Source organism: Bos mutus, chromosome X, assembly GCF_027580195.1.
Source record: "Bos mutus isolate GX-2022 chromosome X, NWIPB_WYAK_1.1, whole genome shotgun sequence".
In the NCBI taxonomy this organism is placed as follows: Eukaryota; Metazoa; Chordata; class Mammalia; order Artiodactyla; family Bovidae; genus Bos; species Bos mutus.
In genome coordinates this window covers 20,660,697-20,685,822 of record NC_091646.1, presented here as the reverse complement: position 1 = coordinate 20,685,822, position 25,126 = coordinate 20,660,697, and the positions used below count along the sequence as shown (strand labels likewise).

The window sequence follows — 25,126 nt, the reverse complement described above, 5'->3', positions numbered from 1 at the left end:
AATGTTCAGCTTGGCCACTAAAAGGACTAGAAATCTGTTGGCCAATGAAAACTAGGATTTGGGAGGAGTTGTAGAATATCTGTCAGTTGTGCAGAAATCAAGGAACAGCCCAAAAAATTAAAGCAAAATTGCCAGGGTACATCCTGGTTTGCTTTGGTTTATGGATCCAAAAGTACTGGTTCTTGACCTTGGAGTTAAATTAAGCAGAGTTTAAGAATGAGGTTTCATTGTTTGGTTTCTTTAAAGTGAAGAGCAGTTTTGACCAGACTTGCAGAAGTTAAATTTCTTGAACTAAAGGAATGAAATTGATCTCCTTATTTTTACAGTTTCCTTCTATAATATTGAAATGAGCCTCTCTGTCTTTGATGAAGAGCCAAGGATCCCTATTACCAGTGTTGGAAAAGAATTTGCAAAAAAATGGGTAAATAATCTATTGACTATTTATGCTACATCTAAAAAAAGTGAATAAATATATGTATATAAATATGTAACATCTTACAGAAAAACTTGAACTTTTTAGCCAACCCGATATATATAAAACTAGGCTTCACTTTTTTCTATGCATAATACGTTACAGCACATTGGTTTTGATTTTTCTTTTTGCTGCAAATTTATCCACTCTCTAAGCAACACCATGAAGATGTATGTGGTTTGTCTTTTATAGTGTCAATGCTGGAAAGCTTTTTATGAGGTGTTATTAATTGGTTTAGAACTGTCCATGTCTCTCCACTGATATGAATTCTGCACCTTTGCCATGTTTCCCTACTTGGGGAACCTAGGAGAGCTGTGATAACAGTGTATGCCATTGTACTTAAATATTTTTGTTTTCTGTACTTTCATTTCTTCTCTCTTTTACACAAGAAATGTTTTATTTATCCTTACATTTTTCTGATAATAAGCAGTAATACCTACTCTCTGTAAAAAATTCAGACATTAAAATCTGAAATCCAGAAAATAAATGTCCTCCCTAATATCACTTACTGTATTAACACCTCTTAACAGTTTGAAGCATTTTCTTTCAGATTTTTTCTATATATACTAACAGTGATTCATACATGTTCTTTTGCAAAAGTAGCTGGAATCATGCTAATTATGCTATTCTGCAACTTGCTTTCTTTTCACTTAACCATGTGTCTTTAGGCTCATTCATGCTAGTAAACATAGACCTACCGAAATGGCACCCCACTCCAGTACGCTTGCCTGGAACATCCCATGGACGGAGAAGCCTGATGGGCTGCAGTCCATGGGGTCGCTAAGAGTCGGACACGACTGAGTGACTTCACTTTCACTTTTCACTTTCATGCATTGGAGAAGGAAATGGCAACCCACTCCAGTGTTCTTGCCTGGAGAATCCCAGGGATGGCTGAGCCTGGCAGGCTGCCGTCTATGGGGTTGCACAGAGTTGGACACGACTGAAGCGACTTAGCAGCAGCAGCAGCAGCATACACTTTAAAACAATTTCCTTAGGAGGTTGCAATGTGGTAGCTTTAATCCAGGCATCCTTTGGAGGACATTTAGTTTGTTTCTATTTTTTTTCTCTATTTGGAAACAATGCTGACAGTAATGCTCTTGCAATAAATTTGAAGGGGGTGTACTTGAATATTTCTGTAGGATAAATTCCTAGAACTGGAATTGCTAGGTCAAAGGACATGAATATTTTACATTTTGATCACTATCATTAAGTGGCCTCCCAGATAAGTGGTACCAACTTGCACCCTCACCAACAGTAACTGATGATGTCTGTTTCCCCTCTCTCCCCATCAGCATTTATTTTCAAGTATATACAACATGATTATAAGTGCTTGAAAATGGGTTGGTGTATTCATCCACCAGGCCTGCTATAACAAAACATGATGTACTAGGTGGTTTAAATGACAGACTTTTTTTCTTTTTCTTTTTAATTGAGGTATAGTTGATTTATGATACTGTGCCAATTTCACACACACAGCAACATGATTAAATTATGTATATATTATTTTACAGATATTTATTTTCTTGCAGTTCTGGAGGTTGGAAGTCTAAGATCAAGGTGCTGGCAAGGTCGGTTTCTGGTGAGGCCTCTGTCCTTGGCTTCTCACTGTGTCCTCACACATGGCCTTTTGTGTGTGTGTACACAGAGAGATCTCTAGTGTTTCTTCCTCTTCTCAATAAGGACACTAGTCCTGTCAGATCAGGGCTCCACCCTATGACCTCATTTAGCCTTAAGTACCTTCTTAAAGGCTTCCCTGGTGGCTCAGATGGTAAAGAATCCACCTGCAATGTAGGAGACCCAGGTTCAATCCTTGGGTCCGGAAGATCCCCTGGAGAAGGGAATGGCAACCCACTCCAGTGTTGTTGCCTGGAGAATTCTATGGACAGAGGAACCTGGTGGGCTACAGTCCATGGGGTCACAAAGAGTCAGACATGACTGAACAACTAACACTCTGCACTTTCTCTACCTTCTCAAAGTTCTTATCTCCAAATACAGTTACATTTGTGGGTTAGAGCTTCAACACGAATCTTGCAGGGATGCAGTTCATCCCATACCAATAGGTAAAATGTAAATCAAAAAGCTGAGTGGAGCAGATGGAAATGTTAAACCAACTGAAATAATAAATGCAGCTTAACGATCACATCATCTCAGGTAACTTGGCTGGGTTAAGAAAGAGGAGCAGGAGTACTAAAACAAATGTTTTATCTTTTACAGTTGAATTCTATATTTCAAGACAGTGCATTTGTTCTTGCTAATCTGGCTGTTCAAATTAAAAGCAGGTATGTGAATGTCATCTGCTGTGGGTCTGTTCCTATCTGGAAGGTATATCCTTGGTTTTTGTTTGAGACTGCTGCATTTTGAGTTGCATCTTCCCTTCTGACTATAGATTCTCTTCAGATTGATAAAGAGGTTTGTATTGTTACTGTAAGGTATAAAGTCAATGAGAGAACAAAACAGAAAAAAGTAAATAGGGGAAGTAGTGGAATTGGACTCAGTTACCCCTAAAACCCCTCTTAGCTTTAAAATGCTATGCTTCTGTGACTTAGGGAAAAAAATCATGTCTTAAAGGGATGAAAGGTTAAGGATGGCCATTGTATGAGGATTGATAAGGCCTTTTATTTTTGGATAATGCACTTTCAAGAATTAGAAATTCTAAGGGCACTTGCAATGTTTCAAGTGAGGAATGCTAGCTAGTTCCAGAATTGCCTGGGGATTTGGAGAGGTGATTGCAGTGAAATTGGCAGGTGCTGAGTACTACCCGGAAGGCCGTAACAAAGTTAACTGGTCATCTGAGGAGGATTTTCTTTGCTCTTGTCCTGCACATATACTAGTCCTCTGTTAAAGGAAAATCCCAAAGAATCCCTTTGAAAACTAAGCATGGTTCTGGTACACCATGGTTAGCTGATTTTTTAAAAAACACTGAGTGTGACTGCCTGTCTTCCATACACTGGGATTTTTGTTTCTTTTGCGTGTTCAAACATAAATGGGTTCAAGAAAGCTCACAGAAAGTAATGGAAGTAAATCCATGATAGGTTATTAAAAGAAAATTGGAAATGTCTAAAGTATACACCATTCTTTCAAAGAACTATGTCTATGATTTTTCTTTATTACAGAGGTAATATGTGGTCAATGTAAAAACTTAGAGCTTTACAGAAATATATGACATGGACAGCAAAAATCTCCAGAAAGCTGCCTTTCCCCACCTACTTTAAGAACTCTGGTTAATGGCTTATTTTATATATTTACATATTTCTCTAGATTTGTTGTCATGAGTTTACTAAGAGAATGGGACCACATTCTGTTTTACAACTTTCTTTTCTTGCCTTAGAATATATCATGTATATCCTTTCCAGCTAATACTTACAGACGTAGCTCATTTGTTTTAATGACTGCATAGAATTCTTTTGTATGGATGTGCTGTGGTGTATTTATCCAATTGGACATTTGATTTTCTTCACCTTTGTATATATATTTTTTATACACCCCTGCTGATACTATTATGGAATAGATTCCTAGAAGTGGGATCGCTGAGTCAAAGGCTTACCACCATTTTGGTATGCAAATAATGACCCAGCTCTTTTTTTTTTTTTTTCAGGAGGGTTGAACAGGCATTTTAGACCCAGCTCTAATTTTAAAGTGTCTCCTTAAAGCCCTAGTATTATCTGAATTTCAAGCAGGGGGATTCTACCATTCTACCCACAGTTGTCTTTCTCCTGAACTTGTTCTCTCATGTATTTGGTACTGTGGTTTATTTTCCTATAATTTTCTGGCGATTTTGGTACAGAGACATTCCTGGGGAAGAACTAACCATGGACCAATTTGTAAGTATTTTTTCAAAACAAATCCACTTGTAACCCACCCTATACCTGATTATATATAGGTAAATAGCTCTTCCATTCAAGTGCATATTATCAGGCAAGGTTCAGCTGTAATAATTGAAGGGCAAATTACATTACTTTCTTTGGGATCTGCACAAGAATCCACTAAGAAAACCAATCTCTGCATTTCTGAACTGTCTATGTGGTAAGTTTTTGAGGCACATTTTGGGGTCTATGAGAGTATGGAATGATTTGAGGATTGCAAATGATAAATGAAAGTTCTTGGTTGTAGGCATCTGGCAAAGAAACCTGTTTTTTCCAAGAGTGACACAATTATTTGCAAAATGGGCGTTCACGTAATAAATCCACTCTTGTGTGGAATTCAAGTCAATGTGACAAAACTATCTCCCATTATTTGTTCCAGTGCCTTAAAGGTTTACAATGTTAGATTCTGAAAGAATTAGTATGCACCAAGGTTTTAAGTTATTTAAATCTGAGATAAATATTTTGACTACACAAAATATAGTCAAGCCTACAGTGCATTCCAAATTATCTGCCATCACTTAAAATGATGTAAATACCTGAGTCAGAATGTAAAAATCGAAAACAGTATACATAATGTGACATAACTAAAATTCCGGAGTGGGTGGGCGCGCCGGGACGAAGCATGGCGCCCCCGGGCAGCGCGGTCCCGGCGAGGCGGAAGCCTAGGCTGGAGGCGGGCCAAAATAAAATAAAATAAAATAAAATTCCTCTCAAATAATAGGTGTAAAAGCCTTTGGGTGGTAATGTGGCCCCCAGAGTCAGGCTGCCTGAGTTAGACTCCCTGCTTTTCCACTTCCTGATTATGAGAACTTGGGCAACTTAATTAAACTCCCTGTGCCTCAGTTTCCTCATCTGTAAAATGGAGATAATAATATGACCATTCCTCACCAGGATGTTGGAAAGAAGGAATGGAATAACCCACATAGAGTGCTTAGTACAGGACGTAGAGCATGAAATCCTGGTAGTGTTTTATTTGTCATCACCATGTTTCGATCCAGAGTCTGAAGGCTTTGATTCTGCTGCCAGTTCTGTGACCCGTCAGCTGTGGGATACTGGGCACATCATTTAATGTCTCTGAGACTAGAAAATGGGGTACACATCTGTGCATTATCCACCCTACAGTGTTGGTGTCAGGAATAATGCATTGATGTTTGGCAGGTGCTTTGTAGATGGCAATGGGTTACATAGATATAAAGTATAATTATGATTGTAGTTGTTAACAATAGGCCTGTAGTCGATTGTGACATTTGTTTAAAGTTTTCAGTGACTATGTACTTTTTTTTTTTTTTTTTTTTGCGTTATTTGAAACAGAGAAGGGCAAGGACTGGCTACAATTTCCCACGTACCATACAGGTAGGAGCTGAGTTTATTCAGAGCTGGTACATTTACTTTTAATTTTCTTTCCATTTAATTCTGTATGTGTAGCCTGTTGGTCAGAGCTGTCAGAGGGAGATCAAAGTACCTGCTGGTTATTTTGCAGATGCTGTAATTGGGCTCTTGCCTTCAAGAAATAAGTTGCTTTAGTTGGTCATGGCACAGCCTAGCAGCCTGCCTGCTGCCTCTTTGTAGTGAAGAGAAAATGGGGTCCAAAGTGGTCATAATTTGGGGATAGGGCAATATAGTGTTGTCATCAAAAAACTTCACGAAATACTGAGCAGGGAAATTGCAAAACAACCTGGAAAGCAGCCTCGGTCCTGTTCAGGCTCGTGGTCCAGGTCCTCCTGGAACGCTGGCTATTATTGTTGTTCTGCTTGATGCAATCCAAGAAGGACATATAGACCCAGAGGGGTGGGATGGGGGTGGGTGGGATGGGGGTGGGTGGGAGGGAGATTCAAGAGGGAAGGAGTGTATGTATACATAGAGCTGATTCACCTTGTTGTACAGCAGAAACTAACACAACATTATAAAGCAATTATACTCCAATAAAAAAAAGAAAGAAAGAAAAAAAAGGACATATAACTACAGAAGTTTCATGGGAAGGTCATTAAAATATTCAGGGTGTGAACGGTAGAGGGTCTGCTCTACTCTTGCAGAAAGAGGAGAGGTTTAAAAAGAAAAGTCCTCTTCAAACTGAGAAGATGAAAGCCGAGAAGAGACTGGCTACCAGTGGAACGGGTAGTATGAACAAGGACTTCCCTAAATACGGATCAGCGGTGGGGATGGGGCAGGCGTGGCTTCGATTGGACATAGAGAGAAATTCTGAGTAAACACAGGCACATCTGACTTTTAAGAGCTGATAGGAAATATAAGAGAGTATTCCTCCAAAAGATGGATCTGGAAATGGAGAAAAAGCAGAGGTAAACTTGTGAGTCTGAAATGTGCTTTGTAATGGAAGATAGAGTACTGAGAATGTCTGAGGACCTCGCTATAGAGCTTGAAGTTAAGAACAGCCCTGTTCTTTCACATCATATCTTTAATGTACAGAACATTCCAAAATAAGATATTAGGTCTTTGTGACCTTGGTTAAGGCTCAGTTTCTTCATCTGCAGAATGGGGGTAATAATAGCACTACCTCATAAGGTTCTTGTGATAACATGAATTAAAACATGCAGACAAGAGCTCTACAAATGTTGGCTACTATTATTATCATCATTATTATTTTATTATAGAAACAGGCCTTCTGCAGAGCACAGTTTTCTAGACTAATTGAGCATGTGCCTATTTGCCTTATTATTGAGGTAATGATGGATAAATTAGAGACCAGAAGAGTAAAAGGTTTTCTCTGAATGCTCCATCTTCTCTATTAATTATCACAAACCCCTAGAAATTGCATAGCTAGTCAATTTCAACATAATGCAAATGTTGCTGACTGTTCTTTTAAAAATGGGTTTTGAGTTGTTTGTTTTGGATATGAGAAAATTTATCAGATGACTTCAATGTGCTATACTCCATCATTTCTGAAGATTTCCACTTAATAGCTGTAAAATGCTTGATATTTATGGAGTACTAATTAAGTCATCTGCACAGAGTTTCAGCACCGCAGGCCAAGTTGCACTCTGTGGCCGTAACTGCAACATCTTTCTCTTTTGCTCTGCTTTTTAGCTGTCTTTGTCAGGGCATCATAAGGGCCACCTCTTTTTTAGCACCCACCAAATTGATTAGCAGGATCAAAAGTAAAATACATGGCAACTTCATGCATGGAAACTTCACACAAGATCAATTGATATTATCAGTAAAGTCTGGACATGCTCAGTGAGAAAACTAGGTAATTTGGGTGAGTGTTTTCATATGAATTAATTCCCTTTTTTAATAAAGTTCCAAATGCATGCATAGCAAGAAACCCTGCCTTCAGAGGGGGAGAGAAACTGTCTTTAAGTTCCTTTCCACATCCTTGGTATTCATTGTGCCCTGACAGCCTTTTTACCTGGAAGAGCTTGTAAAAAAAATCCAGAGTACCAGAGGATTTACCAGAGACCATCGACCTGCTCTGGATATTAGCAGCAGCCAGTTCATCAGTGGAGTGGGAGCACTTTTTCTCTTGCTTAAATACTTAGAGAAGGAGAGGAAGGTGTTTTATGTCCTTAGAGAGGAGACTGGGATGGCTGGGCAAGGCTTGCTGACCTGCTTCTCTGGCCACCCTGATTTCTGAAATCAAACAAACCAAGTGGGTGGTCAGTAAAAACTGGGACTTTCTAACAAAAACAGCTCAGGACACATCTCCCTTTATGTGACAACACTTGGCAGCAAAACTTTGCTTTTAACATCAATATCAGAACAGAGCATCCTGATCTATACTACTTATGATGAATACATTGAATTTATTAAAACCAAGTCCAGCCCAAAGTCCATTAAGAAAGAGAAGTCAGCCTTTAGTGTCTGGTCACTGCACCCCAAACTATTAACAACTGCACTCAAGAGGAAGGCAGTCGGCAGGTGGGGACTTTCGATTTTTACTCTACATCTCTTTGTGTGGCTTGACGTTTTTCATTGCGTATGTACCGTTTTAATGAAACCAAAGCAGAAAAACTGTCCTGTCAAGTGGTAGTTTTAAAGCAAAGGACCAAATGTGAGATCTGACTGGGAGCCTTATTTTTAAAAAAAGATTCAATTTAGTGTTATTTTCAACCTGCTTTAAATCGCCTGGTAGAAAAGTTTCCCCTTTTATTTGCTGATGTTTATGTGCAGGGTAATAATGATGGGTGGTAATGGATGTTCATGAAACTTTTAAGTGCCTTTTGCCCTTTCAAATGCGCATTCATTTTCTCTGTAGAGCCTAGAAAGTGCAAAGCCGAAGAAACAGCCTCTAAATACAAAGGGACATATAAGTGGCTCTTAACCAACCCTACTGAGACAGCCCAAACTAGATGCATAAAAAATGAAGGTGGAAGTGCTACTAGACTCTGGTATGCACCGGCTAAGTTCTAATTGCTAGTTGGGTACACAAAGATCTGCTTAATTGGGAGCGTGTTTCCAAGTCCTTTGAGCACACCTCCTCCTTCCCTCACTAGTGCCCATCTTCCTTTCTTTCACTTTTTTGGGTCTGCTTAAGCATACACATGCCACATAATAACAACTCAGAAAAAAATTTCAAGAAGACAGAAGAGAAAAAAAAAAAAAACCACCACCCATGATCCTACCACCTGAACACAGCTGCTTTTAGGTGGTCGTATTTTTTTTCCCACATAGCCTTTAATGCATTTTAAATTTTATGTATTGGTATTCACCCTTCTTATAGCAGTAATGTTATTTAACCTTTCACTCAGTGGTTTATCAAACATTTTCCATGCTTTACATTTATTGTCTTAATGACCTTTTCAAAAACCTGCCTCAAAAGCTACCTCATTGATGGCCCATAATAATTTACTAAATCACTCTACTATTCTTTACTTTAACATTTTCCTTTTTTCATCAGCCCCTCTTTTCTTGCTCTTTGCTACCGGTTTATGCCATTAACTTAAGTGTGCAGACGGGAGAGACAGCAGGTTTTGACAAAAATGTAAAACCTGTCTTTTGGAAGGTGACTGAGTCCTACCTCTTCTTCCCTATGCCTAGTCACTTAGTGAGTCATGCAGCTTTTATGGTCACAAACAGAGCTCACATCTGCCCTTTCCTTTCTGACCCCACTGCCACTCCCTGGGTGCCTACAATTAGAGCATTCTCCTGGCCTTCTAACTGCCCACTACCTCCCCACCCCCAGCTCTACTTCACACTGCTACCAGCATAATTTTCCTGAAGTATGGCTGCCAACATGCCGATTTCCCACTCCAGTTCTATATTGCTTTAAGGATTAAATGCAAAACCCTAAATAAAGCACTTAACACCCTCAGGCCCCTTCCTTCCCCCGCAGATGGACCGTTGCCCTTCTGGACTTGCATCTCTTTCTCTGCTTGTGCTATTTGCTCTCTTTGGTTGTGGGGAAGGGGCACTTTCTCCATCTCTGTTCTTTTAGTGCCCAGCTCAGCTCAAAAGTTACAAATAAGTTCTCCTTGCTTGGTGTTTCAATAGATTCAGTTTCATTTCTACAGTTTTTCCATTTCATATTTTGCCTAATAAATGTAGTTACATTTACAATCTCAAAGCACCAAGTTGCAAGCTCCTCAAGGAGCTGTCTTGTTTGTCTGTAGTACCTACTACCAGTCCTAGAACACAGAAGACTCCTGATAAATGGGTTAGCTGATTTGCAATGAACTGGCTTGAACTGGATCGGGCATAGTGGAGGGTGGATGATGCGGGCCAATGATCCACAGTGGGGGCTATACTGTCTTGAGTGATTGAATATGCTGAAATAAAGACCACAATTGTAACAGGAATTTTCTCTTAAAATGAGGGTAAGAGGCAAAAGTGAGGGTAGGAGTCACGTCCAGAGCGGCAAAAATCTCTGCCTTGACTCTTGGTCTAGTGGACGTTGCCCTGCCCCATTTGGGGCTCTCTTGCCTATGCTTCCTTTATGGGAACCCTAGATTCACTTGCTCCCCAAGAGCAAAGTTTTCTTCACTGTACAAACACTGGGTTCCTACCTTTGCCATCTCAGCTAGGAATCTGGCAGTAGGCTTAGGGGAGGCATGCCAAAGACGTACCAGTTCCTTCACCATTCGCTTTCAAACTATTTTGACCTCATCCTCCAACGATGAAGATTCTGTTCGTCTCTCCTCTCTTTTTCAGCTCAATCAGTATCGACACTGGCAAATCTCACTGGGAAAAACCAAAGTTTAAACAATGCAAATTGCTTCAAGCGCTTCCTAATAAGATTGTGGATCTTGCTAATATTACAATAAGTGATGGTAAGACTATTCTGCACACATTAGAGAAATAATGGATCCTCAGTTAGTTTGTCTACTTGACCTGAGGTCAGAGAGAATACAGGCAAACCTCCCATAGGAAAATCTACCTGACAACAATCCAATTTCAGAAATGAGGTAGTTATTGGTGGTGAAAGTGGGAGTGGAGCGTGAGAAGTCAGAACTGTCAGTGGTTTTTGTTTCATAATATTTTCTATTTTATGACGTTTGGTTAGTTATTATTTTTGTTTTATTTTAATTTTTAAGAGTTTTAGTAGATAATAGTTCATATAGTTCAATATTGAAAAAATTAAAAAGGATATGCTGTAAAACCTCTCCCTCCCACAGCTGACCCCAGCCACTTAGTTAGTATCCATGGAGATACCTATGCATCTATAAGGAAGTGTGCACGTGTCTGTATATTCTTCTTCCCTTTTTGAACACATAGTGGAAAGTGATATACATGCTGTTCTGTACCCTGCTTCTTTCTCTTAATATTATATTGCAGAAATTATCATATTAATGTATGAAGAGCTTCCTTATTTTTTTTCACTGCATTGTATTAACACAGATATGCCCCAATTGATTTCTTTAAACTGTTACCTATGGATGTCCATATGGATGGACATTTAACTTGATAATTACACCTTGTTTTCTAAAAAACTGCTGTAATGGATATTGTGCGCGTGTCATTTTGTGTAAGTATGGTATGCTCAAAGCATAAATTCCCAAAAGTAGAATTGCTGGGTCAATCATACCTTTTTTAAGATAAATTATTTTTATTTGCTATGCCAAAATTGTTTGAATTGATAACACTGTACTTTACATTAGCATTTCTTTTTTCTTGCTTGCTTTATTTCTTCTGGCATTTTTGAATACTGGAGTGGGTAGCCTGTCCCTTCTTCAGTGGATCTTCCTGACCCAGGGACTGAACTGGGGTCTCTTGCATTACAGGCGGATTCTTTACCAACTGAGCTATCAGGGAAGCTTTAAAATTGAAGTATAGTTAATTTGGGCTTACCTGGTGGCTCAGTGGTTAAGAAGCTGCCTGCTATGCAGGAGCTGTTGGAGACATGGCTTCAATCCCTGGGTTGGGAAGATCCCCTGTAGGAGGGCATGGCATTCCACTCCAGTATTCTTGCCTGGAGAATCCCATGGACAGAGGAGCCTGGCAGGCTGCAGTCCATGGGGTCACAGAGTCGGACATGTCTGAAGCAACTTCGCATCCATGCATGTACAGTTAATTTACAATGTGTTAGTTTCAAATGTACAGGAAAGTGATTCAGTTATATGTGTGCGTATATATAAATTTTCAGATTCTTTTCCATTGTATGTTATTACAAAATATTGAGTATAGTTCCTTGTGCTATACGGTGGGAACTTGTTGTTTATCTATTTTGTATATAGTAGTGTGTTAATCCCAAACTCCTAACTTATCCCTCCCTGCTTCCCCTTTGGTAACCATAAATTTGTTTTGTCTCTGAGTCTATTTCTGCTTTGTAAATAAGTTCATTTCTCTCGTATTTTAGATTCCACATATGAGTGATATCATATGATATTTGTCTGTGTCTGAACTGCTTAGCTTAGTATGATAACTTGTAGATCCACCCATGCTGCTGCTGATGGCATTATTTCGTTCTGTTTTATGGCTGAGTAATATCCCACATATATACACCACATCTTCTTTATCCATTCGTCTGTCAATGGATATTTACATTGCTTCCATGTATGGGTTATTGTAAATACTGCTATGAACATTGGGGTGCATGTATCTTTTCAAATCAATCGTACTTTTCATGATATCAAAATGCTCTCTGTAATAGTTGCACCAACTTATACTCCCACTTACAAGGTGTGAAAGTGCCTGTTTCTGAACATCTTCAAATCAACACAGCATGTTATCAGATTTTTGGATATTTGTGATTTGATAAGTTAATCTCAATGTAATTAAAATTTTATGGAGATATTGACATAAAATTCAGCCATGGAATGTGTACAGTTCAGTGCTTTTTAGTGTATTCACTAGATTGTGCAACCATCACCACTAATTCTAGAACATTCTAATCACTCCTAAATGAAACACCATACATGTTAGCAATCACTCTCCATTCCCTCTTTCCCCTAGCCCAATCTACTTTCTTTCTTCTTTTAATTTAATTTTATTGTTGTAAGAACACTTTACGTGAGACCTACTTTCCTGACAATTTTAAAATGTACAATGCATTACTATTGACGGCTGACACAATGTTTTATAGTATATATCTAGAACTTAGTCATCTTGCTTAACTGAATGTTCATGCCTGTTGATTAGTAACTACTCACTTCCCTCTTCTCTAAACCCTGGTAATCACCATTTTATTCTGTGCTTCTGTGAGTTTGACTATTTTAGATTCCACATATAAGTGAGATCATGCATACTGATCTTTTTGAGTCTTGCTTATTTCACTTAGCATTATACTCTTCTGTTTCATCCATGTTGCTGCAGATGACAGGATTTCCTTCAGCAATATGTGAACCGTGAACTTCCAGATGTTCAAGCTGGTTTTAGAAAAGGCAGAGGAACCAGAGATCAAATTGCCAACATCCGCTGAATCATGGAAAAAGCAAGAGAGTTCCAGAAAAACATTTATTTCTGCTTTACTGACTATGCCAAAGCCTTTGACTGTGTGGATCACGATAAACTGTGGAAAATTCTGAAAGAGATGGGAATACCAGACCACCTGATCTGCCTCTTGAGAAATCTGTATGCAGGTCAGGAAGCAACAGTTAGAACTGGACATGGTACAACAGACTGGTTCCAAATAGGAAAAGGAGTACGTCAAGGCTGTATATTGTCACCCTGCTTATTTAACTTATATGCAGAGTACATCCTGAGAAACACTGGGCTGGAGAAGCACAAGCTGGAATCAAGATTGCCGGGAGAAATATCAGTATCCTCAGATATGCAGATGACACCACCCTTATGGCAGAAAGTGAAGAGGAACTAAAAAGCCTCTTGATGAAAGTGAAAGAGGAGAGTGAAAAAGTTGGCTTAAAGCTCAACATTCAGAAAACTAAGATCATGGCATCTTCCCATCACTTCATGGGAAATAGATGGGGAAACAGTGGAAACAGTGTCAGACTTTATTTTTTTGGGCTCCAAAATCACTGCAGATGGTGATTGCAGCCATGAAATTAAAAGACACTTACTCCTTGGAAGGAAAGTTATGACCAACCTAGAAAGCATATTGGAAAGCAGAGACAGTACTTTGCCAACAAAGGTCCGTCTAGTCAAGGCTATGGTTTTTCCAGTGGTCATGTATGGATGTGAGAGTTGGACTGTGAAGAAAGCTGAGCGCCGAAGAATTGATGCTTTTGAACTATGGTGTTGGAGAAGACTCTTGAGAGTCCCTTGGACTGCAAGGAGATCCAACCAGTCCATTCTGAAGGAGATCAGCCCTGGGATTTCTTTGGAAGGAATGATGCTAAAGCTGAAACTCCAGTACTTTGGCCACCTCATGCGAAGAGTTGACTCATTGGAAAAGACTCTGATGCTGGGAGGGATTGGAGGCAAGAGGAGAAGGGGACGACAGAGGATGAGATGGCTGGATGGCATCACCGACTCGATGGACGTGAGTCTGAGTGAACTCCGGGAGTTGGTGATGGACAGGGAGGCCTGGCGTGCTGCGATTCATGGAGTTGCAAAGAGTAGGACAGAACTGAGTGACTGAACTGAGCTGGACTGAAGGCCGCATAACATTCCATTTAATATGTATGTATACATATATACATATAATAAAATTTTATTTATTCAGTTACCTCTCTACAGACTCCTAGGTTATTCTCATATATTTGTTATTATGAATAGTGCTGCACTGAACAAGGAAGTTCAGATATCTCTTTGAGATAATAATTTTATATCCTTTGGATATATACTCACAAGTGGTATTGCTGGATCATATTGTAGTTCTATGTCTAACTTTTTATTATTTTCCACAGTGGTGCAGCAGTTTGCATTTACCTAAACAGTGTATCAGTCAGTCAGTCAGTTCAGTCGCTCCATTGTGTCTGACTCTCTGCGACCCCATGAATTGCAGCACGCCAGGCTTCCCTGTCCATCACCATCTCCCGGAGTTCACTCAGACTCACGTCCATCGAGTCAGTGATGCCATCCAGCCATCTCATCCTCTGTTGTCCCCTTCTCCTCTTGCCTCCAATCCCTCCCAGCATCAGAGTCTTTTCCAATGAGTCAACTCTTCACATGAGGTGGCCAAAGTACTGGAGTTTCAGCTTTAGCATCATTCCTTCCAAAGAAATCCCAGGGCTGATCTCCTTCAGAATGGACTGGTTGGATCTCCTTGCAGTCCAAGGGACTCTCAAGAGTCTTCTCCAACACCATAGTTCAAAAGCATCAATTCTTCGGCGCTCAGCTTTCTTCACAGTCCAACTCTCACATCCATACATGACCACTGGAAAAACCATAGCCTTGACTAGACGGACCTTTGTTGGCAAAGTAATGTCTCTGCTTTTGAATATGCTATCTAGGTTGGTCATAACTTTTCTTCCCAGGAGTAAGCATCTTTTAATTTCATGGCTGCAGTCACCATCTGCAGTGATTTTGGAGCCCAAAAAAATAAAGTCTGACACTGTTTCCACTGTTTCCCCATCTATTTCCCATGAAGTGATGGGACCAGATGCCATGATCTTAGTTTTCTGAATGTTGAGCTTTAAGCCAACTTTGTAACACTCCTCTTTCACTTTCATCAAGAGGCTTTTTAGTTTCAAGAGGCTTTTTATAAGGGTGGTGTCATCTGCATATCTGAGGTTATTGGTATTTCTCCTGGCAATCTTGATTCCAGCTTGTCATTCCAGCCCAGCATTACAGTGTATAAGGGTCTGAGGTTATTGTTATCTATTTATTTCTAATAATTACCATCTCATTGTGGTTTTGATCTGCATTTCCAGTGATTGTGGGAAGGAGGCTTGCTTCCAGGTCATGAGGAAAACCAGGTCTGCCTACTTACCTCTGACTTTAGTGTGAAAAAGAGTTAGCTTCTCCAGTTAATCTACCCCTGGGATGGACACCAGAGTCTCCACACCCTGACCAACCACCTTTAGAGAAAATAAGTTTTCTGAAGAAAAGGTCTTAAATGTTAACAGGCTCTCCGGGCCAGAAGATGATGCAAATCACCAGAAGATGATGCAAATTTTTGCATATGATAAGTTTGCAGGAAGAAAGCCTGGTTTGCTGCAAGACTCTACCCTTCCCCATTATCCTCTATGCATAACTTAAGGTATAAAAACTACTTTGAAAAATAGTGAATTCCCTGGGGCCTTGTTCACCAAAATTGGCTTGGTCTCACCATGTCGTTTTTCTTGAGTGGGTGGAGTTACCTTCTGGCTGAATTTCTTTCTGTAGCCTTCTTTTCTCCACTGAATTTCACTGAGCTCATACTGTTTTGATTACCATTGTTTAGTCTTTTTTAATATTTTGTCATTTTTAATATAAATTTGCCAAGATATCAAGAAGTTTTAATGCCTTTGATCTACTTTCTCAAGGTCAGTTTGGCTGTTCAGATCTTTTTTGTGGTTCCATATTTGAATTTTGTATAATTGTTTAACATCACTGTATATTCTCTGTAAAAATATGCCATTGGTTATTCTATTCCATTGATTTATATGCCTGTCTTCATATGAACTTCATACTGTTTTGATTACTGTAGCTTTTTAATATATTTTTACATCAAGGAGTGCCTTTGATCTATCCTTTGATGCTTGCTGTTCAGATGAAGCCATGGAGATTGTTTACATTTTCCATTGAGACACTTTGGTGAAGTGACTGTGGCATCCTAGCTGAAGATGAATCTCTGTTTTTCTCACTAGAATTCTGTGGCCTACTAAGTTATCTCTGTTTCTCTGATTTCCCCACTAAGCTTCTGGCTGGCCTGCCTCTGTTGGTATCACAGCCAGTTGTTAACATCCTAGTTGATAGTTGATTGCTCTGTCATTTTTTACAAAACCCTAGGGTATAAATGGAGAAGGCAATGGCACCCCACTCCAGTACTCTTGCCTGGAAAATCCAATGGGTGGAGGAGCCTGGTAGGCTGCAGTCCACGGGGTCGACTTCACTTTCCCTTCTCACTTTCACGCATTGGAGAAGGAAATGGCAACCCACTCCAGTGTTCTTGCCTGGAGAATCCCAGGTAAGGGGGAGCCTGGTGGGCTGCCGACTATGGGATCGCACAGAGTCGGACACGACTGAAGCGACTTAGCAGGGTATAAATTGCTCCACAGTTTGATCCACTTAAAGTCTGTGCCCTTGTTAGGAGAAGAGTATTACCAATCTTTGAGGCTTTCTTCTATCCTCCTCTGGGCAAAATATCTGTCCTATGGGGCAAGAGCTTGGGGGTGGTGATGGTGGTGAATATGCCCTTCACCAGGTACTTCACTAGGGTCTTCCCTATGCAACAGGAGCTGTGTGTGCGAGCTTGGGCACAAGAGGGACTTATTGCTGACACTCAGCTGCTGCCACTGCCTAGTATGGATCTTCAACAGCTCAGAGTTGGAAAGGTGGGAACTGCACATGTTCACTTGCCATCAAATCCACTCAGAATAGTTCTTCCATCTCAGGGACCTGGGGGAGATGCTAAGTGCCACTCAGCTGCCTAGCCCAGTGGAACAATTCGTTCGCAAGGCAGATCTGTGGAGGATGGGTGCAGTTCCTAGCTCAGATGCCATGGCCTGCCACTGCACTTGACAAATTTCTGTAGATTTTCTTCAATAAATGCTTGTCAGTCTGCTGTAAGCTCTCCCATCAGTCTCCGGAGACTTTGAATGATTATCTTAGCTAACTTTGACCAGCATTAGAGATCTCTCTTGTTGAACGTTTCCCTAAGCCTCTCCTTACTACACTATCCTGAAAGTCCTGCCTCTGCTTTTCAGTGTTTTTTAAATTATGCATAAAGTTTTCCACACAGAGTTTTGGTTTATGCACATCCTGTCGAGCATTGCTCTACTGCATACAGTGGTTTCCTCCCATCATGAAGAGTTAGAAATTGAGATGTAGGCATTCCAGTACCCTGCAAAAGGGCCAGGGAAGAGCCCCGAGGCAGTGAACTTCTGAGTCTTTGTCTTTTTGCAGAAGATTTAAGTTTGAGATCCTTGCCAAGGAATACCTAGAGGAATTAGAAAAGCAAGCACATCTCTGATGGTTTCTGGATCTGAAATCATGAGTCCGGGCAAGAGAGAGTGTTGCAGCTTGAAGTGAGTGGGTGACAAGATAGAAAGTTCTGTGTTTCCTGCTGGCCTCTCTCCTTTTGAGTGACACATTTTTCTTAGACATGCTAATAGAATTTTCTCTGTGGAAGAAAAAGTTAACAAACAACCATAACAACAACAAAAGCATGGCGTTGGATTGAGATTTTTAGAAAATTAACTGTCAGAAGTCACTTTATTTAAAAAAATCTGCAGAGAAACAGAAGAGTGAGAGGGTGACTCTAATGTATATAACTGAAAAATAAACTATCAAATGTATTAGCTTTGGAGGAATCCTTCACCTTGTAAGGTAGAAGCTTAATGACAAATGAGTACACTTAAGGAAAGAAAAATGCATTCACGTTGAAACAATTTTTCTTTAGCTTTCAATCTTGCTGACAAGTGTGAGATATCTTGATTGGAGAAAACTCATAAGTTCCCCACTTAAATTCTCAATTCACAAAACTCCTTAATATCACAGGTAGAAAAGCCACCCTTATTTCAAAGTTCTGTAGGTTCGTCGTTGTGCTGAATTTTTGTTACCTCTAGGATGTTGAGGCTGCATCACTCTCTGAAGTTGGCTAGAACTTTTCACAAAACTGTCTCCTGTCTGTGTTCATTCCACCATCAGGGTAGAAGAGTATGTGATTGATAGAGAATTATTTAATTCTCAGAATGTCAGGGAGAAGGCCTGCAAAATACAGCTGCTCCAACCCCCAACACCATGGAGAAAAGGGACAAAGGCACAAATGCTGTAGTAGGAAATGATATTGAAGAACACTAGCTTTGGAATCAAACAGGCCTGGATTAAAATTTGGGTTAGGATCTCTGTGTCTTAATTTCTTAATCTATATAAAAGACATAATATTAGTACCCACCACATAGGTTTAAGGTGATGATAAGATGAAAAGAAATGAATGTATACGGCCCTGCTATGGTATCTTGTCTCCAAAGTAGCCACCATCGATTCATTCCCTCCTTGTCAACTGAGAGTAGAATCAGAGCTAGCTTGTGACTGCTTAATCCAATAGAATTGGGCAGTAGTGACTATTGCACCATTTATGGAACTAACTTTTAAGAAGACTGGAATTTTCTCCTTCCTTTCTATTGGTACGTTCTCATCCTCTTAGAACCCAGACTCCAAAGCCCAAACAGCAGTGTGCTGGAAAATGTTTAATGGCAAGCTCTATGGGGAAAAAGTAATAAATTTGTAGCATTTGCTGATTTCTTTGCTGTAATACTCCTCCCAAGGCTGAACACAAACTACAACATATAGCACTGAACATAAAGTTGGTAAGAGATGCATGAACACAGTAGATGTGAACAATCACAAGAGCATAGATTATTAAAATGCAGTAAAATAATTAGGAAGTAATGAGTTCTGATTATCACTATTATTTGTAATATGCTTTATTTAATTGGAAGTTTATGTAATTTAACTTTTAATAATGGCTCACAAAATTCCTGAAAATGTAACAGTTGGTTCTCAATAGTTGACACAAGCTGGCTCCAGTACACCATAAACCAGATCAGCGTACCACTGAGCCTAAGCCAGCGGGAGAGGTCATGTGTAGGGAAGAGCCTCAACTGACTCAAGAGGCAACAACCTCAACTGACCAGTCCATGGTAGCCTCAACTGCCAGGCATGTGAGGGAGCCATCTTAGACTTCCAGTCCAGTCTAACCTTCAGATGACTCCAGTCCCACCTGTCATCTGACTGCACCTACATGAGAGACTCCAAATGAGAAGTGCTCACCTGAGGTTTATCAACACAGAGAACAATGAGAGAGAACAATAAACTGTTGTCTTAAGTCATTAAGTTTTGGGGTTGTTTGTTCTGCAGCAGTAGATAACTAGAACACTGGCTTATAGAAGTTGCTCAATGAATAACCGATGTTACTGTTTTCATTATTGTAATTACTGGCAGATTAATTTTAACTACTTCAAGCAATGGAGGTTATTCTACAGCTAATAAAGGAGGATTCCTTTTATTGCTTTTGCTTGGGAACTTAGAATTTTTACACAATGCATGTAATTAGTTTTGAATTTTGCTTAAAAACCATACAACCCCCAGTGAAAAGTCTGTAGTTACTTTCTACAATATATAATAGTCTCCCATTGGCCTATTGTTTACTTTCATTTGGCCACAGCAGGGAGTGCATGAAGTGAAGTCCCATCACTGAAACGCAAAGAATAATGACCCAGGGAGGCAGCTCCCATTTACAGCAAAGCCTGGACAATTTAATAAGAGCAGTAGAAACATCTGTGACTGAGAATGCTCTATTTTTCTGCCATTGCTGGACGGATTGGGGTAATGGTTAAAGAGAGACAATTGAGAGGATCTCAGTTAAGATTATTTAATTTATGTTGATAAGAATAGACTAAAGAGAGAGACAGACAGACAGAGATTAAAGCAAGAAATGAGGAAAATGGGAGAAAGAAAAAAATGGCCTTTGTAAGCTATGTTGGGGATAAAGTTGTGGGGCACTTGGGGTAGGAGAGAGAGGTTTGGAGAGATGCTGCCAACTGTGGAGGATGCAAAGAGAGAGAGAAACAGTGAGAGAAAGAGTTGGTCATTTGAAATGTAACTTGGGTTAAGTGTGTTATGAATGTAATCTCTCTCTGGAATTTTTCCCAACAGACTGTATTTTTCTTTTTAAAAGAAATTTCTCAAAAATCATTTATTGTTGGCTTTCACATCATTTTTCAATTATTTTCCATTATATTTTGGTTACTGGATTTGAACGTGAGTGTTCTAAGCTGGGAGGGCACCACAAGGGAGCCCAGCTTCATCTCTCTCTCTCTCTCTTTAGTTGCTAAGTCGTGTCCGATTCTTGTGAGCCCATGGACTATAGCCTGTCAGGTTCCTCTGCCCATGGGATTCTCCAGACAAGAATACTGCTTCATATAGGTTATATCAAACTTAAGCCTAGTTTTGTATTTGTCTAATAAAGCTGTTTAACAGTGGGTGATGATCCCAACAAAAAACTACTTTTAAAAAGCACTTACGAGACATGAGGACTTTTGAACACTGACTGGATATTTGATAATATTGAGTATTATTATAAACTTTTAAAAGATATGATACTGGTATTGTGGTTCTGACAAAGTTTTTTATTTTATTATTTTTTATTTTTAATTGGAGGATAATTATAGTCCTTTGTTTTAGAGATGCATTCTGAAGTGTTCATGGATGAAATGATATGATGTCTGGGGGTTGCTTTAAAATAATCTGGGGTTGGGAGAAGGTAGGCGGAATTGTAGATAAAATAAGATTAGCTTTTCATTGACACTTGTTGAAGCTAGGTGATTCATGAGGTACACTGAGATTCATTATACTATTCTTTCTACTTTTGTGCATATTTTAAAATTTCCATAATAAAAAGTGAAGAAAAAAGTGGGTGAATTAATATCTATTGTGCTTACTCTCTAGAAAAACCTGAAGCGCTCTTTATTGTTATGTGGTCCATATTTGCTTTTGTTCTGCACGTTGCTGGTTCTTGACAGAACAACATAATCACCATCCTTGATTATGAAAGCATAGAGTGAGTATGATATTTGAGTACAGATGGGATCTACTTAACTCAATCCAATACTCAAAAGTCTTAACTTAATTAGAATCTAATTGCAAGATAATCTTTAGTGACAAGAAAGGTTTCCCTAGGGAAGTATTTAAAAAAGGATTTAGTGAATAAAAATTTGACTTATGTGCTACTTTCTGGGACTCCATCAATTGTAGAAATTGAAGTCCAGTGTTTCCTTCACAAATTTTGCTAACTTGGTATATGTTTCCATTTTACTGCCTTTACTTTTTAAATGGAAAGACACAGACCAGCATGGCCCAAAACTAGGTAATGCAGCAGCTTTTATATTTCACTTTTCTTTCCCCAGAAAATGTGAATGATGTTGCAGAACACATTTTAAATTTAATCAATGAATCCCCTCTTCTGGATGAAGAAGAAACAAAGATTATTGTTTCGAAAGTATCTGATATTTCAGTGTGATGAGATAAGTATGAACCTAACCCAGACTATATTACAAATAATCAGTGCTGCTTTGGGAAAGCAAAACCATTCAGCATCTGATCTGCATGGAGTAAGCAATGAGTAAATACTAGTACTTTGGTAAAATAAGTTATTTCAAAATATTTACAATATATACTGTTAATTCCTTTGCATACAGGCATTGCCAGTTCTAAAGGTCAGGTAGTTATGCGTTGACTGCTTTGTGAGCACAACATGCTGGGGGTCATCCTCTTGGAATCCCAATTGCGAAAGAATGCATTCAAATTCTAACTGAACCTTAATGACAGCAACTTTCCAAATAAATAGTTACCCCAAGTCAAACGTTCAATCTGCTTCCTGGTGTTCCCCCAATGTTCCCCATTTCTACATAATGCATCCACCCAAGGCTCAAGCAAAAAACTTGAGGACACTAATTACTTCCCTCTGTTGTGTCCCACTCTTTGTGACCCCATGGGCTACAGCACACCAGGCTTCCCTGTCCTGCACTATCTCCCAGAGTTTGCTCAAACTCACGTCCATTGAGTCAGTGACGCCATCCAACTATCTCATTCTCTGTCACCCCCTTCTCCTCCTGCCCTCAATCTTTCCCAGCATCAGGGTCTTTTCCAGTGAGTTGGCTGTTCATATCAGGTAGCCAAAGTATTGGAGCTTCAGCTTCAGCATCAGTCCTTCCAATGAATATTCAGGGTTGATTTCCTTTAGGATTGAATGGTTGGATCTCCTTGCTGAGGAAGGGACTCTAAAGAGAGTTCTCCAGCACCACAGATTGAAAGCATCAATTCTTCGGTGCTCAGCCTTCTTTATGGTTCAGCTCTCACATCCCAGGCTTCCCAGGTGCCACTAGTGGTAAAGAACCCACCTGCCAATGCAGGAGACATCAGAGACACGGGTTTGATCCCTAGGTTGGGAAGATCCCCTGGAGGAGCGCATGTCAACCCACCCCAGTATTCTTGCCTGGAGAATCCCCATGGACAGAGGAGCCTGGTGGGCTACAGTCCATAGGGTCACAAAGAGTGAGATATGACTGAAGCGACATAGCACCATCTCACATCCGTTCACAGTTACTGGAAAAACCATAGCTTTGACTATATGGACTTTTGTTGGCAAACTGATGTGTCTGCTTTTAATATGCTGTCAAGGTTTGTCATAGCTTTCCTTCCAAGGAGCAAGCATCTTTTAATTTCATGACTACAGTCACCATCTGCAGTGATTTTGGAGCCCAAAAAAATAAAGTCTGACACTGTTTCCCCATCTATTTCCCATAAAGTGATGGAACCAGATGCCATGATCTTCGTTTTCTGAATGTTGAGTTTTAAGCCAACTTTTTCACTCTCCTCTTTCACCTTCATCAAGAGGCTTTTTAGTTCTTCTTCACTTTCTGCCATAAGGGTGGTGTCATCTGTATATTTGAGGTTATTGATATTTCTCCCGGCAATCTTGATTCCAGCTTGCGTTTCATCCAGCCCGGCATTTCCAATGATGTATTCTGCATATAGGTAGATAAGCAGGCTAACAAAATACAGCCTTGACGTACTCCTTTCCCAATTTGAAACCAGTCCCTTGTTCCATGTCTGGTTCTAACTGTTGCTTCTTGACCCACATACAGGTTTTTCAGGAGGCAGGTAAGGTGGTCTGGTATTCCCATCTCTTTCAGAATTTTCCACAGTTTATTGTGATCCACACAGTCAAAGGCTTTAGCCTAGTCAATGAAGCAGAAGTAGATGTTTTTCTGGAATTCCCTTGCTTTTTCTAAGATCCAATGGATGTTGGCAATTTGATCTCTGGTTCCTCTGCCTTTACTAAATCCAGCTCGTAAATCTAAAAGTTCTTGGATTCTTGTACTGTTGAAGCCTAACCTGAAGGATTCTGAGCATTACCTTGCTAGCATGTGAAATGAGCACAATTGTGTGGTAGTTTGAATGTTCTTTGGCATTGCCCTTCTTTGAGATTGGAATGAAAGCTGAACTTATCCAGTCTTGTGGCCATTTCTGAGGTTTCCAAATTTGCTGGCATATTTTTCCTAGAAACCATCTACTTCTCTCCATTGCTACCAGTACTACTCTAGGCCTAGCTCCGTTTCTCTCAACTGATCTTCTACAATAACCTCTTAACTGATCTCCCAACCTTTGCTCTTGCCTCTCTGTGGTCTCTCTTCTACAGAATAATCTTTTATGCATATATCAGATCATGTTATTGTCTTGCTTTTAAAACCACTCAGTAGATTTCTGTTACATATAGACTAAAATCCAAATTTCTTGGCCTATGAGACCCTGCAGGATCTGGCTTTACATATATCAATTTCATCTAATCTTTAATACATTCTTTTGAGATGAGTGCTCATATTATTAACTTTGCAAGTGAGGAGACTGAAGGTTGATGAGGTCATTTGATTTTCCCACACAGTTAGAAATTAGAGCAACTAAGCTTTAAATTTCAGCTGCTCTGACTTCAAAGCCTATACTCTTATCTACTAATTTCTAAGCAATATAAAGATAGTGATTAAAACTCAAAGAAAATTTTATGTAGAGGAAATTTTGTAAGGAGGATGGGTTTTACATTCAAAAACTAGGAATACTCTTCTCTACCTGTCATTCCTTGCAGAATTCTGAGGATAATTGAACATGCTGGTCACAAGATGGAGTTTCCTGGGAGCGCAGCAAATCTGACGGTGGCCAGGCTGACTTTGGCTGTCCTATGGGTGGACCACACATTTGAAGGCATGGCCCTCAGCATTCGCTCCTATGAAGAAGGCATAGAGCCTGAGGTGAGTGGAGCTCAGGGTACTGAGAGCAAATCAGCCAAACACTGCTCCAAATCTTCATTCATCTACTCCTTGGAAGGAGATGGGGTACTTTTTTAACCTTCATGGAGCCTTATGAAAATACAAATATCCCAGGGAAGATTCACGTATAACCTTTAGTAGGCCAATAGCTTGGCTGGAACAGCGTTCATGAGGTATGCAATAATACCTCTTTCGGCCCTGTGATCCCAAATCATCTCAGATGTCAGTTTATCAATAAGTACCACTTATGGTGGCTCAGTGGATACAGAATCCGCCCTGCAATGGAGGAGACCTGGGATCAATCCCTGGATCCAGAAGATCCCCTGAAGAAGGAAATGGCAACCCACTCCAGTATTCTTGCCTGAGAAAGCCAGTAGACAGAGAAGCCTGGCAGATGTAGTCCATGGGGTCACAAAGAGTCGGACATGACTGAGCAACTAACACAAACCATTTATGGAGCACATACTATATGTTGGGCATTGTGCTACTATTTCATCTGCACACATAAGGAAACAGAGAAATTAAGTAATTTG

The 25,126-nt window shown here is 39.8% G+C and overlaps 1 protein-coding gene and 1 pseudogene across 1 annotated transcript in view; both read left to right on the top strand.

Annotated features, from left to right (window-relative positions):
* Positions 1-4,089, top strand: part of LOC138986473 (adhesion G-protein coupled receptor G4-like) — a 49,253-nt pseudogene extending 45,164 nt beyond the window's left edge.
* An 868-nt stretch (positions 4,090-4,957) lies between these two features.
* The window catches only part of LOC102268855 (adhesion G-protein coupled receptor G4), a 66,216-nt gene continuing 46,047 nt past the window's right edge, over positions 4,958-25,126 (top strand). Inside the window, 7 exon segments of the mRNA XM_070366554.1 lie at positions 4,958-4,984; positions 6,369-6,450; positions 8,546-8,678; positions 10,438-10,556; positions 21,678-21,780; positions 21,782-21,892; positions 24,413-24,575. Coding sequence (XP_070222655.1) covers positions 4,958-4,984; positions 6,369-6,450; positions 8,546-8,678; positions 10,438-10,556; positions 21,678-21,780; positions 21,782-21,892; positions 24,413-24,575 — 738 coding nt within the window.